The sequence below is a fragment of the Perognathus longimembris genome, chromosome 16 (assembly GCF_023159225.1).
Source record: "Perognathus longimembris pacificus isolate PPM17 chromosome 16, ASM2315922v1, whole genome shotgun sequence".
Lineage (NCBI taxonomy): Eukaryota > Metazoa > Chordata > Mammalia > Rodentia > Heteromyidae > Perognathus > Perognathus longimembris.
In genome coordinates this window covers 57,886,627-57,902,087 of record NC_063176.1, presented here as the reverse complement: position 1 = coordinate 57,902,087, position 15,461 = coordinate 57,886,627, and the positions used below count along the sequence as shown (strand labels likewise).

The 15,461-nt window shown below is 44.7% G+C and overlaps 1 protein-coding gene across 5 annotated transcripts in view; it reads left to right on the top strand.

The window, feature by feature from the left end:
- The window catches only part of Nsd2 (nuclear receptor binding SET domain protein 2), a 69,012-nt gene that overhangs the window by 31,160 nt on the left and 22,391 nt on the right, over nucleotides 1–15,461 (top strand). For all 5 annotated transcript variants that reach the window (XM_048364894.1, XM_048364891.1, XM_048364893.1 and 2 more), the window contains exons 6-9: nucleotides 6,045–6,189; nucleotides 10,074–10,189; nucleotides 12,749–12,830; nucleotides 13,848–13,972. In XM_048364894.1, coding sequence (XP_048220851.1) covers nucleotides 6,045–6,189; nucleotides 10,074–10,189; nucleotides 12,749–12,830; nucleotides 13,848–13,972 — 468 coding nt within the window. The remainder of the gene's footprint in view (nucleotides 1–6,044; nucleotides 6,190–10,073; nucleotides 10,190–12,748; nucleotides 12,831–13,847; nucleotides 13,973–15,461) is intronic.

The window sequence follows — 15,461 nt, the reverse complement described above, 5'->3', positions numbered from 1 at the left end:
ACAAAGTTTGACCATCTCAAAATAGTAAATACTTAGCTGCGAAGATACATGCTTCTGTGCAGGAGCCAAGTCTACCCAGAGAGGTGTTAATACCGCAGTTAGAGAAGCTGTGGTTACTGTTGGGTTTGAAATGGCACAGCTGTCATCAACATGTGCATTACTGGCACGGTAGGCATGCTGCACCCTAAGGGAGGTAGTGAGCGCTGAATGCCCACTGCCAGCGCTTGACACCTGACTGAGGCATGATTGGTGTGCCTTCGGGCTCTGGAGGGCACATGGCTGCAGCTGGCTTTGCCAGCTACTCCCACTCCGGCATGGTTTCATTTGCTATTTGTTTCACTACCTGGAATTCAGACCACTGCCCAGAGACCCAGAACTAAGGAATGTACTGAACTGAAAGCCTGGTAAGTGTCATACTGAGAGCCATGTTGAGAGCCAAGCTGAAGGTGCACCCTAGAGTTGTTGGTTGGTTGTATACTAGGATACTGAGTCTGGCGCTGTGGGTCCTGCGCCCTGTGGTGCTGATGAGAAAGGGATGAGAGCATTTGCTGAGACCTGTCATTGTAGGGGCCGTGCGCAGTGGCTCTGTGTGAGCAGTCCTCTTGAGCGAGGAAGCTCCTCCTCCTTTCCAGGGGCTCTTTACTTTTGGGGAATGGTCTCCCCCCCCTCGGGGTGGTTAGTCAGCCAGTGGCTAGCCCTGGAGGCACAATGGTGGGCCTTGTACATGTTTTGTTTCTTTTCTAGAGTCACTGGATAGAAGACCAAGAGTACTGAGGGCATTTGATGCTACTCGCTGACTCTGTAGAGATTGATTTTCAGCTTGCTTTTTTTGTGTGTGATGGTTCTGGGACTTGAACTCAGGGCCTGGGCACTATTCTTAAGATTTTTTTGCTCAAGGCTAGCCTTGACCACTTGAGCCACAGTTCCACTTCAGCTTTCATGGTGGTTAATTGGCGATAAGAGTCTCACAGACCTTGCTGTCTAGGCTGGTTTTTGAACTGCAATCCTCAGCCTCCTGAGTAGCTAGAATTAGAAGCATGAGCCACTGCACTCAGCTCCAACTTGCTCCTTGACAGAAGAAGTCCTTTACTTTTTGAAAAGGGTCAATAGATGGAGAACATGCTTTCATTAAGTAGCCTTCAGGCTTTGCTGGTCATTCCTGTCTCAGATGTGCAGCCCACAAGGGGACAGTGGGAGGTACCTGATGGTACTACAGGGGCTGGAGACAGAGAGAAGAGTGTGATGGAAAATTGCAGAACTCAGTAGGGAAGCAGTGAGCCACTTGGGCAGCACCCAGCTTGGGAGAACCCAGACAGGGCAGCAGAGTCCCCACTGTGACTAGCAGACCACACCTTACCCAGGGTTTACCAGAGGTCTAATGTTGGCAGCAGTTGTTTGTTTGTTTTGTTTTTTTTTGGCCAGTCCTAGGCCGTGAACTTGGCCTGAGCACTGTCCCTGGCTTCTTTTTTGCTCAAGGCTAGCACTCTGCCACTTGAGCCACAGCGCCACTTCTGGCCATTTTCTGTATATGTGGTGCTGAGGAATCGAACCCAGGGCCTCATGTATACGAGGCAAGCACTCTTGCTACTAGGCCATACTCCCAGCCCCTGTTCGCAGCAGTTGTATTACCTTAGCAGATACTTTTTTGGTAGCTTTTTAAAAAATATATAATTTTATTATTAAAGTGTTGTACAGAGAGGTTACCATTCCGTAAATCAGGTAATGAGTACAATTCCTTTTGGACAATATCACCCCTTCCTTTGCTTTTCCCATTTCCCATCCCATCCCTGCCCACAAGTTTCTATGTATGTATGTATGTATGTATGTATGTATGTCATGGGACTTGACCTCAGGGCCTGGGAACCGTCTTTGAGCTTTTCTGCTCAAGGCTAGTGCTTTGCTACGTTGAGCCACAGAGCCACTTCCAGTTTTCTAATGATTAATTGGAGATAAGAGTCTCACAGACTTTTCTGCAAATGTTGGCTTTGAACTGGGATCCTCAGATCTCAGCCTCTTGAGTAGTTTATTTTTTTTTAATTTATTACTGTTAAGGTGTTGTATTGAAGGAGTTACCATGTCATAATTCAGGCAGTGTGTACCTTTCTCTTGGACAGTATCAACCCTTTCTTCTCTTTCCCTCAACTTCCCCCTCTCCCTTCCCCTCAGTTTGTCCTTGCCCACAAGTTGCGAAGTTCTTTTGTGGGGGTGGTGGTGGGGGGAGGTGTCATGGGCATTGAACTCAGGGCCTGTGTGCTTTCACTGAGCTATTTTGCTCAAGGCTAGTGAGCCACAGCTCTACTTCCGGTTATCTGATGGTTAATTGGAGATTAGAGTCTCACAGACTTTCCTTCCCAGGCTGGCTCTGAACCTTGATCCTCAGATCTCAGCCTCTGAGTAGCTAGGATAGCAGGCGTGAGCTATCAGTGCCTGGCTATAGTTCACTTTTTTAAAATGCAGAATTTTAAAAAGATGTTGTATGGATGAATTACCATTTCACAATTTAGGTAATGTGTACATTTCTCTTTTGGATAATGTCATCCCTTCACTTTCCTCCAGTTTCCCCCTCCCATTATCCCTGCCCACAAGTTGCATAGTTCATTTTCCGTATAATATATACAGAATACCATGATTGACTTTGTTCACCCTTTCTGCCTCCCTTTCTTCGCCACCTCTATTCCTCCTCACCCCTAAGAAGTAGAGAAAGAAAAACAAAACAAAGAACCACACATTACCACCACCACCAACATAAGTAGCCCATATTTTTGTTTCCTGGAATGTTTCAATAAATAGTATTTTACATGTTTAGGAGAGTTCTGCCTTTGGGTTCCTCCCCTAAGAGTATCTTCCTTTTGTCTGTTTGTGTGTGAATGCTTAGAGTCATGTATGGGTTATAATATCCAGTTAGGTTTTAGATCTGGCTTCGACGTATGAGAGAAAACATGCGCTGTTTGTCCCTTTGAGCTTGGCTTACCTCACTTGGCATGAGTTGTCCATCCATTTCCCTACAAATGATATAATCTTTTTCTAATGGATGAGTAAAATAGCATTGTGTACATGTACCATACTTTTTGGATTCACTCATCTATTGTAGGGCATCTGGGTTGTTTCTGTAACTTGACTATTGTGACTATGCATCAACAAACGTGGATGTGCATGTAATGTAACTTGTTATGATCTGGGTAGATGCCCAAGAGTGGTTTGGCTAGGTCAACTAGAATGGTTGTACTACTTTACATTCCCACCCAAAGGGCAATAGGGGTTCCTTTTCCCCCACATCTTCGCCAGCATTTGTTGCTTATATTCTCTAGGTTGGCCAGTCTAACTGGGGTGAGGTGGAATTTCAGTGTTGTTTTGATTTGCATCTCCTTCATGGCCAGAGAGGTTGTGTGTTTCCTCATGTGTCTTATTTGTCATTCTTTTTGTTTGTTTTTGTTTTTGCCAGTCCTGGGGCTTGAACTCGGGATCTGGGCACTGTCCCTGAGCTTCTTCTACTCAAAGCTAGCAGTCTACCACTCGAGCCCCAGCGCCACTTCCAGCCTTTTCTGTTTATTTATATGGTACTGAGGAATTGAACCTTAGGGCTTCAAGCATATGAGGCAAGCACTCTACCAGTAAAGGGAGTTGGCCTGGCCCATATGCATGTGTATGTGTTTTGTTGAGAACCTGCAACCATCATGCTATAAATACTCCATTTATTGTGGGGTCCTCTTCTGCCAAACCCATTGTCAATTGGGAATGTGCTAAGAGGGAAATTCACTGACTGCATTTCACTTGCTAAGCAGTACCACACTCAGCACCACCACACTCTGCGGAGTTTGGTTTTCCCAGGGTCTCAGAGCTGAATGGAAACTGACTTCATTGCCACTGCTCAGCCCGTGAGAGAGGACCCAACTCGGAGTATAATGGGTATTGTTTTTTTTGTTGTTGTTTTGTTTTGGCCAGTCCTGGGCCTTGCACTCAGGGCCTGAGCGCTATCCCTGGCTTGTTTTTGCTCAAGGCGAGCACTCTGCCACTTGAGCCACAGCGCCACTTCTGGCCATTTTCTGTATAGGTGGTGCTGGGGAATTGAACCTAGGACCTCCTGTATGCGAGGCGTGCACTCTTGCCACTAGGCCATATCCCCAGCCCATGGGTATTGTTTTCACACCATCACAAGATAGAGGGATCCTATGTCAGCACTTGTCTTCATTTTGTCTTGTCACATTGTCTACATAGATTTTTCACCCTTTCTCTACTCCTTTTGTCACATAAGATGGTGAGAGATGAAAACAAAGCAGAGAGAAAGCACCCTGGTCCATCTGAAGTCTTAGTGAAGTACAGAGTACTTCAGAGATACTTCTCAGGAGTAATGTGCTGGTAGGAACCTTATAAGGATGCATGGTTGAGCCTGCGGGGGGGGGGGGGGGAAGAGTGCATGAGGGAGAGTGTAGAGCTTATCAACACTAGAGAACAAAGGGGTCTCACGAGTCATGGGAGAGCAGTGGTCTGTCCCAGATGTGGACAGGGCTCTGGTACTGATCTTAGATATGGATTGGGAGATTCAGGAGGCAGATTGACAATACTAAGAGAAACAAGAGGAAGAGTAGCCTTTGGGATTTGGGGAATCTTGTTTGAAGAGGTAGGTTAGGACTTAGTCTAGTTGAGATGTTGGACCAGAGGTTTGGTGGTAAGAGGCATCAGGGACAGAGGCAGGTAGCCAAGGAGGCTGTGGGTCCCCAAGTTGAATGTGCCCTGTGGAGCTGAAGCCTTGCCTGCCAGCTGTGCTGGTGGTAGGGCTTTGATTTTGGTACCTCAGGAGTTGGGAGGCTGCGACTTGGATGTAGTAGATGAGGTGGAGGTTGAGGGATAGATTCTCACATGGCTAAAAGGAGGTTACCCTGAATAAGCATAGGAATTAAATTGTATACAGGGCTTGGGATTGCCCAGACAGGGGTGGGATAACAGGGGTCCCGGGGAGTGCTGTTGGAGTGGAAGGGGCCAGAGCTGGACTTGACACCGTAAAAGGCATCCTGTCCGTCCTGTGGAAGTAGGAGGTCTGTGGCCTGTGTGTCTGCAGGTTGCTGCTCACCTTTGTCTGGAGGGCAGGTGGTGGATATTGGTGGGGGTATTGCTGTTCAGGTAGAGGGCAGGAGAGGGAGCAATCACATGGCCCACTCAGGCAGCAGGAGGGCAGCTGGTGTGGGGCTTAGGAGGCTCTAAGAAATGATCTTTAGGGGTAGGGGCTTTGGAGTGGAGACAGGTTACCTGTGTTGGTTGGGCAGTTGCTAGATCTATGTGGTGATAGTAACCAGCCAGCATAAGCCTACCGATTGCTTACCCTGCCAGGTGAACTGTTTCTGCCCTCATTTCACACAGGAGAGGTAGAGATGACACCTTCAGAAAATATCAGTGGAGGAGCCGGTACTGAACTTGGTCGGCTTCCAGAATGTGTTGGCTAGTGTTTGTCCTCAGTTGGCAGATTTTTACAGGGTCTTGAAAGTGTTGTGAAACATAGCACCCTGAAAATAGCTATAGATGGGATATCAGTGAATGCTTGCGGCTGAGTTCTAGTGACATGTTGTTTAAGATTAGTGACCTTTGCTGGGGATATGGCCTAGTGGCAAGAGTGCCTGCCTCATATACATGAGGCCCTGGGTTCGATTCCCCAGCACCACATATACAGAAAATGGCCAGAAGTGGCGCTGTGGCTCAAGTGGCAGAGTGCTAGCCTTGAGCAAAAACAAGCCAGGGACAGTGCTCAGGCCCTGAGTCCAAGCCCCAGGACTGGCAAAAAAAAAAAAAAAAAAAAAAAAAAGATTAGTGACCTTTGAATTTCCAGTCACTTTTTTTTAATGTCATAAAATATTCTGCCTTAAAAATATTTTTATTATCTTTAGTTGTACAAAGGAATTGTCATTCAACAAAGCAGTTTATGAATACAATCTGTCTTGATTAAGGTCACCCCTTTTCAGTACTCTCTCCCATCCCTCCCTACCCTCCCTTCCCTCATTTTTATTAATTTTGTGGGATATATATTGTTTCTGTTTGTTTTTGGGTTTGAACAGGTAGTAGCAGAGCACCCAGATGCCGCAGGTGAGGAGATCGAAGAACTGCTTGGATCCCAGTGGAACATGCTTAATGAAAAGCAGAAAGCACGCTATAATACCAAGTTTGCCCTAGTTACGTCTGCCCCGTGTGAAGAAGACTCTGGTAAACCTGCAGCTGTGCTGCATTCTCTGCTTGGATGGATGTGTGGAGTGTAGCCACTTTGCCAGAATAAGTGTGGTCACAGCTCAGCAACCTCTGTTGTCTGTAGCTGGTGGAAGAGAATGGAAGAAGGAAGGAAGCTGGGTAGCTTCCTAGCACTGGAAGCTTAGATGTGTAGGTCAGGCCTGTATTCCGTATCCAGGTCTGCTTTACCCTCACAAGAGGCCACGTCCACAAATAGGGAGCTTTGGGCTAGGTATGGCAATGCCTGGTCTAATTACTCGAGAAATTGTAGATTGATCTTAAATTGGGTATTCTTTGGTTCTTTCTATGTTTTCAGTTTAAAAAGTACAATGTGCTACTTTGCCTTGAGCAATGGCAAGGTGAAAGACACACTGCTGTAAGATTTGGAGAAAGTATATGATGGTGATTAGGTTTGTGATCTCCGTGGGCTTGGACATACCACTTGAGGAAAACTGCCGTCTTAATGTAAAAATAGATCCTAAGTTTTGAGTGTAATGGCTCATGCCTGTGATCCTAGCTACTCATGAGGCAGTGATTAGGAGCAGCGTGGTCCAGGTAAGCCTGGCAAAAACTTGAGAGACGATTTGAAAAATTAGAGCAAAAAGGTCCGGGGACATAAGGCAAGTGATAGAGTGCTTGCCTAATAATTACACGACCTTGAGTTTAAACCCTGTACCACTAAAAGAAGATAAAACCTAAGAAAAAACAACAAAATCTATGTCATTCGAGATTGAGGGTTAGGGTTTTGGAGTGGCCTAAGAATATGAAGACACAGCTAAAAGGCAGGCAGAAACCCTATGCAAGTTACCTTCCTCCTACAGCACTCCATGTGCTAGGCTGATTTAGGACTTGCTAAATTTCTTCACCACCTTATTATATTAATCTGGAGTTTTGTTCAGTTTGCTGGATATTTGTTCAAAGGCTCTAATTTAAAATAGCATGAATGTTTAGGATTTTTGTGGGGTTTTTTTCAAAGGCAAGGTTACCTCACCCCTGCAGAAGTACGCTAAATCTAGGAAATAATTTTTTTCTTTTAAATGGTTGATATATTATGAAAAAGAGCCAAGCAGTCTGGGAATGTGGCTTAGCGGCAGAGTGCTTGCCTAGCATGTATGAAGCCCTAGGTTCAATTCCTCAGTACCACTAAACAGAAAAAGCCAAAAGTACGCTGGCTCGAGTGGTAGAGTGCTAGCCTTGAGCAAAAAGAAGCTTAGGAACAGTGCTTAGGTCCTGAGTTCAAGCCCCAGGACTGGTTTAAAAAAAAAAAGCCAAGGGGCTGGGGATATGGCCTAGTGGCTAGAGTGCTTGCCTCGTATACATGAGGCCCTAGGTTCGATTTCCCAGCACCACATATACAGAAAATGGCCAGAAGTGGCGCTGTGGCTCAAGTGGCAGAGTGCTAGCCTTGAGCAAGAAGAAGCCAGGGACAGTGCTCAGGCCCTGAGTCCAAGCCCCAGGACTGGCCAAAAAAAAAAAAAAAAAGCCAAGCATTCCTAAAGCCAGGTTATTTTGGGTGTCACATTTGCCACTGATGCTAAGATAGGAAGCCCTTCCCACTCAGTAGACAGGAGGGTCTGGTGTCCTCTCTGGGGGTGGTGGGGTGTTTTAGGTGTGTGTGGTTGTTGGATGGCCTTGAGGCCTGACTTCTAGGAAGCCCTGGTATTAACTACAGAGATGCTCTGCTATCTATCTCCACTGCCAGGTCCTTTCAGTGTTGGGAAACCAGATGTCCGTGTTGCTGTTCTCTCTCTTTCTTTTCTTCTTCTTCTTTTTTTTTTTTTGGTGTGTGTGTGTGCTGCTCTTGGGGCTCCAACTCAGGGCTTGGCGCTGTTCCCTAGCCTTTTTGCTCAAGATTGGTGTTCTGCCACTTGAGCCCCAGCTCTACTTTCAGCTCTTTGGCGCTTAGTTGGAGATGAGTCTGATGGACTTTACTGCCCAGGCTGGGTTACAGGCGTGGGTCACTGGCGCCTGGCATCCATGTTGCTTATTTCTGTGTGGAGGCCTGCCACACCATCCTAGGTGAAGGGGTGGTACACAGAAAAGGGGACCTTTGGGAAGGACGAGGAATCATTTTGTGGTGGGAAATCTGGGGCTCACAGTGAATGGAAGTACAAAGCTGATGAGGGAAAACCAACTGGGCCACACCGTCCTGGTGCTTTAGATGCGGTCCAGGGAGCTGCTGTTGTCTTCTACTCGGCAAGTCTCTTTCCTGGCTATCTTTGAACGATGGTCCCAGCCTCCTGAGAAGGTTGGATTACAGGAGTAAGCCACCAGCACCCAGCCAGGATTTTTATTTAAAATAAGTACCGCAGGTTCAAATTAGTTATGTCTAGAATTTGTACCTTTTCCTTCTATCTTGGTTTTTGCAGCTTTTTTTGTATATGTGGTGCTGAGGAATCGAACCCAGGGCTTCGTGTATATGAGACAAGCACTCTACCACTAGGCCATATTCCCAGTCAGGAAACCTTAATTTTGTAGATGCAAAATGTTGTGTTGCTTCTTAAAATGGTTAAAGGAGCTAGGGGTCTATGGCTTTCACCTATAATCCTTGCTACTCAGGAGACTGAAATCTGAGGATTATAGTTGGAAGCCATCCCGGGCTGCAAAGTCTGGAATTCTTATCTCCAATTAACCATCAAAAGGCTGGAAGAAGAGCTGTGGCTCAAGTGGTAGAGTGCTAGCTGTGAGCAAGAAAGCTCAAGGACAGCACACAGGCCCTAAGTTCTGAGTTCAAGTCCCAGGACCAGCACTAAAAAAAAAAAAAGTTAAAGGAATGTATAGTAGTCAGTTACATTCTTTCAATGGTTTGCTTTCAGTGGGTACTTGAAAAATAGAGATCCAGGAGGATTGAAACTTGAGGCCAGTCTGAGCAAAAAGTGGAGCCTCATCCTAAGCAATAGGCTGATAGTGGCACATGCCTGTCACCCTAGCCCCTTTGGAAATGTCAACAGTAGTGTCATCTTTTAAGCTGGCCCAGAGCAGAAATGTGAAAAAAACCTATCCTTCAAATAACCAAAGCAGAAAGAGCTGGAGATGTACTCTCTGCCCAGCTAATGTGAGGGCCTGAGTTCAAACCTCAGTACTACCAAAAAAGTTCACCTTAAATTCCAGTAGTTCTTCAACGTTTTTGTTTGTTTTGATTGCCAGGGGAGGGGGTGGGGTGGGGTGGGGTGGGGGCGTGGGCTGGTCTTGAAGCTGGAACTGTGGGCCTTGGAGCTGTCCCTGAGCTTTTTTGTGCTCAAGTCTAGCACTCTACCACTTGAGCTACAGTGCCAATTCTGGCTTTTTCTGTGATTAATTGGAGATTAGAGTTTCACAGACTTTCCTGTCTGGGCTGGAACCACAATCCTCAAATCTCCATCTCCTGAGTAGCAAGGATTACAGTTGTGAGCCACCAGCACCCGGCTTGATTTTTTTTTTTTTTTTTTTTTTGAGAAAGGGTATTGCTGTGTAGCCCATGTTGGTCTCAAACTTTGAGATCCTTTTGCCTTAGCCTCCCAAGTGTTGGGGTATACTACCAGTCTCAGCAGTAAAGGATTCTTTAAAGCACTTATATTTAAATTTAATGCTGTAGTATATCAAAATAAAAGTGTAATAAATACCTCTGTAATTACTAGTAACTAGGTTAAAATGTCTTCAGTCCCTAGTTTTTTACTGTGGAGAGATTTGATTCAATAAACAATGGCCTGGAACTGAGCACAGTGGCTGGACACATCCCATACTGTTTGTGCCGTGGGTGAGAGACGCTGCCGCAGGCGCCGGTCTGCGAGCGTAGTGGATGGGAGGCGGTGTTTTCAGTGCACTGGAAGGGAGCACGTGCAGCATTTTTCATGTGTTTTCCCACCTCCACTCCCTATTTCAAGGTAATGTAAGTGGAAAAAAAAGAAATCACACAAAGAGGACAGAGGACCCCCCAGAAGATGCCGATGAGGACACACCCAGGAAAAGACTCAGGATAGACAAACACAGTCTTCGGAAGGTAATTGCCTTTCAGGTTTGCCTGCCCCATAAGAACACTTGCCATGTAATTTTTGTGACCCAGAAAGGAGGCAGACAGAGGTTCTGAAGGCTCTTCCCGGGGTGCTATTAGCGGTAAAAGCCCATTCTGCTGGAAAAAGCATACACTTACTACTCACCAGGGATAACACAGAAACTACTGGTAACTTGATTATTTAAGGATATAGCACCCACATCTGTACATTACAGTTATAAATAACATTGGAAAAATTAAAATATTTTAAAAAGTTACGCTGATATAAGTGCGTATCTTTTGTCTTGATCTCTTTAAAAAAGAATATTAGCATCCAAATTCTTTGACATTTAGATTGGATAAAATTAGGTTGGGGAGGGTGTAGCTCAGTAGAAGAGCAGCATTTGGCTAGCCTGCACAGGCCCTAGATTCAATCCCCAATACTAGGGGGAAAACGTCTGTAGGACTCAAAATGTGTAAATAGTGAGGTTATATATATTAGGATACTTCAATAAAAATAGTCACAGAATCCATTGGAAACAGATTTTGTGAACTGAGTTCGTTAACAGTTCATGATCTTGTTTACTCAGAATCCTAGGCAGACAGAGTCAGCAGCACTGATGTAACAACAAAGGGACAGCACAGGGCAGATGGAAGTGCAGCCCAGGGACCGGGCCTTACTTACGTGTGTTACACATCCTCAGCACCTGACAGTGTGCGTGGCTCCTGGAAGGGAAGGCAGCTTCCCTGCAGCTCCATGCTAGCTTGCACTGCTCTTGACTAATTTGCTTTTGTTATTTTGTTTCACTTTAAGGAATAGAAAATAAGTCTCATGTACTCATGTATAGTTGAAGTATAACTCTATGGACCACATTTGTGTATCTTTATTCTTATTCTTTTTTTGTTTTCTCAAGGCTACAGCTCTACTACTTGAGCCACAGTTTTACCTACAGCTTTTATGCTGATTAATTGTAGATCAGAGTTTCACAGACTTTCTTGCCAGGTCTGGTTTTGAACTGCAATCCTCAGATCTTAGGCTCCTGAGTAGCTAGGATATTACAGGTGTGAGCCACTGGCACTTGGTTCTGTGTCTTTATTCTTTCCACTGTGTTTGCCGTTTAAGTCAACTGTCAATCCCCTGCAGTATTTGCGTGGCCAACCAAGTTTTCTGAGACACTTGCCATTAGTTGGAGGTGTTCCATGACATTAGACTTGATATCAGGAAGTACATTCTTAATATCACTTGTGAGAAATGCAGCTGTGCTTACGTGGTAGAACACTAAGCTATGATTGATAAAGCTAAGGGATAGTGTCCAGGCCCCAGTTCTGGAACGTATGTGTGCATACGCATACACACACACACACAGAGAGAATATCGCTTCTGATCACTGATTGTTAAAGCAGCCCTTTATCAGCAATTTTATTGGTTGTTTTGAAATTTTTATATAAATGATATCCCCCAAAATATGTGGCCTTGAACATTTGGAATATTAAATTTCACAATAAGTAGGTGGAAATGTTTTCATTAACAATTCAGAAAATACTATAAAAAAGAAAATCATGGTGTCTTTTCTGGTATGGTTTTATGAAACTAAAGCAACATTGCATATAATTTCTAATCTGTAGTAACCAACCACCCTCCCCCTCCCTCCCCCACCTTCCTTCTTCCCCCCCTCTCCCCTCTCTCCCTTCTCTTCCCCCCTCTTCCCTCTCTTGTTCTCTCCTCTCCCCTCCCTCTCTTTCTTTTTCCAATCTCGGGGCTTAAACTCAGGGCCCGAGCATTATCCCTGAGCTTATTTTGCTCAAAGGAGCCACAGTGCCACTTCTGGCCTTTTCTGTTTATTTGGTGCTGAGGAATTGAACCCACGGCTTTATTCATGCTAAGCAAACACTTTACCACTAAGCCACATTCCCAGCCCCATTAAATATATTTTATTAATGGTTTTTGTTTGTAAGGCAAATCTGGGGTTTGTCTCAAAATTGGGAATCCTTCGTGCAGTGAGCTATACTAATAATGTTGGCATTGACTTGTTAGCAGGACTGGCTTCTTTCACTTTACCTGCTTTGGATTCATTGGGAAGTTCAGGAGGTCTGTGGAGTGTAACTCATGACATACCTTAGGAGACTTAGAGCAGATGTTGACATGGTCTGCTTTACCTTCTTGACAGTGGTAAGAGAAAGAGATGGAAAAAGAATCAGTCCAGCTCCTCAAGAGGTGGAGAGCTGAGGATCACAGTGCAAAGTCAGAGCCGAAAAAGTCTGTGAGACTCACCTCCAATTAATCATCAGAAAGCTGGAAGTGGAGCTGTGGCTTAAGTGGTAGCCACGAGCCAAAAAGCTCAGGGACAGTGCCTAGGCCCGAAGTTCGAGCCTCAGGGCCAGCACATACACAAAGAATCAGTCCATAGTGTAAAAAAGACACTGAGATTAAGCAGTTGGGCCACTTGCATGTGCAGATACATCAGGAAATTGTGAAAAATTTCAAAAACTCTTGTCTTTTCATATTAGAAGAAAGTTTTTCTTTGTTTTTTATTCTTTTCTCCCTCTGCCCTCCCCATTTAATAACAGAGAGAGACGATCACCGACAAAACAGCCAGAACAAGCTCTTATAAGGCTATAGAGGCAGCCTCCTCTTTCAAGAGCCAGGCAGGTAATGTGTGGTCAGGCTCCTTCCTTCCCAGCTCCCTGGGAGCTCCAACTGGGTGGGTGAACAGGGGGCCCAGTCCAGGCCTTAGGGAGAAAGGATAAAGGAAAACAGGGTTGGGAGAGAGGGCAACAGCAATTAAGTTAAAGCCAAGGACAAAAGGTCCTATGGTCTTGAAAAATGAAATTTTTAATGTGTAAATTGTAAGGCTTCAGTCAAACTTAATTAAAATCACTGTCTATTGTTTTCAACTTGCAATTTTACTACAGAGTGATGTAAACTATAACTGCCTAGGGTTCTTACTTGAAGGCACCAGTTGCTTCTATAAATTCCATCTGACTTAGGATCCTGGTGTTCTGTTCTGATAGCTAAAAGTAATGACTAGTTGTTTCTATCTCACTTGTCAAAAAGACTAGATTAAAACATGAAAAATAGCTATTCAAAGAATAAAAGGGGTAATCCCACCCTCTGACCTTTTCATGAATTATCTTGTTGAAATGAATTGTCTGTGATAGTTTCTCAAAGAAAGCTGGCATAGGTTACAGGAAAATGTTTGAACAGGGGTTGGGGGTGCTGGCATGAAAAGAGGGAGGGACTGGTTTCCTAATTGCATGAGGTGCTATGCTGGTTTTTAGAAATCAGCTAATTTTGTTTCCAAATTACCAATTTAAACACCTAACTGATTCTATGAAAGGTTATATTTTTAAGCATAGTAGAGGCATTACAGTTTTCTAAACTTTGTTTTAGTAGCTTTGTGCTAAACTTACTTGTGAATGAGAGGTATCTGGAATTTTCCTGAGCATAACCCAGCAGGGGCTGTGGGACTCGGTGTGGATGGGTCTGCACTGCCCTGGGTTGATGGTTTGGGGAGCCAGGTGATAGGGACAAAAAGTGACGCTCTTAATATGACAGAAACCCAGGATATTCGTCTTTTGGTCTTATTTGAGGGGCAGTTTAAATCAGTAAGTAGGTGGAGGGTTTAATGTTGCAAACTTTACTTTATAAAACAAAATTATTTTACAGCAACGAAAAATCTGTCTGATGCATGCAAACCACTGAAGAAGCGAAATCGGGCTTCTGCAGCGCCGTCTTCAGCTCTTGGGTTTAACAAAAGTTCATCTCCTTCCGCATCCTTAACTGAGAATGAGGTAAACTAATGACAATGATACCATGGCATTTCTATGAAGGCCATTAGTAACCAGACTTGCAGTGTGAGTGAAAAACAGACTTACAAAGCATAGCCTTGGTGTCCCCATAGGTGTAGGTGAGTTTTAGGTCCTTCTGTCCAAAGTTTATCAGATGGGGACAAGTAGCAGACCCGTTTGTGTGTGTTTTAGCACATTGAATAGAACTGCGTGCACACACTGAATGAGTAAATGTGCATGTCCTTCAGTCTTGATGGAGATGAATTGTTTAAGCAGCCTGTTGTAAAGTAGTCTTGTCTGTAAGCCCATGCACCGTATTTTCTCATCGCAAAGGAAGCCTGCACGCTTCTGACAGGACATGCCATGTTGGCTGAGCTGACCACTGCTCACCGTGCATCCACACGGGGTGGGGTGAGGGGCTCACAGGTGTGTGGAGAAGCTAAAGGTTTCTTTATCTTCTTGCATTCAAGTTTGATTCTTTTGAGTTCTGGCTGACTCGGGTTCCTGACTGGAGTCTGGTCGGAGAGCTGCCACTCACCACCATCTGTGGGTTCTAGACTTGTGAACTATACCCTAGAAGAGACCAGTAGAGGAAGCTGTTACTGACACCACAGTAACACGCCATCTAGACAGCCTTACCCAGTCTCTGGCCACCGCCAAGACAGCACAGAGTGGCCACAAAAGACAGCAGGAATGAGGCTGCCTTTTTTTTTTTTTTTTTTTTTTTTGTTTGTTCAGAGGTAGTTTGGGCTTCATAATTATAGTGACTATGTTCGTGGAGCATATTTTTTAATTTTCTTACTATTTTGATCCTGGTGATTGTTTTTTTCATTGTAGACTGAGGTTCTGTTTTTCTAGTATTTGTAAGGGAGTGATAACCTTGGCCTTTATTGGAACAGGTTCGTGAGGCCAGGACTGGATAGGCCCCTTTTAGCTATTGGGACAGAGGCAGCGCTTGTGGTGTAGCCTCTGCCATGGTTCCCAGTAGGCCAGGGAACCTGGAACCAGGAGGCCTCAGATGTTTCATCCTCGAAGAAGACAGAGCCTTGCAGTATGTGAATACTAGGGACCTGGGCTGTCTGGTGGGGTGTCAAGAGAGCTCAGTAGCTCACCGCTCTGAACCCAGTGACAGTGTAAATAAACATAGACTGCCCCTCATGGCAGTCTATGGTGAGACAGTGCCACAGTGCTCACATGTGTGGGACTGCAGCTTGCTTCAGTGGGCTCGTGTAGATTACCTTACCAACTACTTCTTACATTTGGACAGACTCAGTTCTTCACTGAGCTTCTGCCCCGAAGTTTAGTGAAACACAAAAAGACAAATTTTATATAAACTATTTTTTTCTTTCATCTTTCCTTGTCCAAATGTTTAGTATCTTAGAAAATTGAATGGAAGGTGATCTGCAGTTCTATCTAAGAATATTAAAAATGATAGTTTTCTGTTTTTAGGCCCTTTCACTTAAGTTTATGTTTTTATATATGTTATCTATCT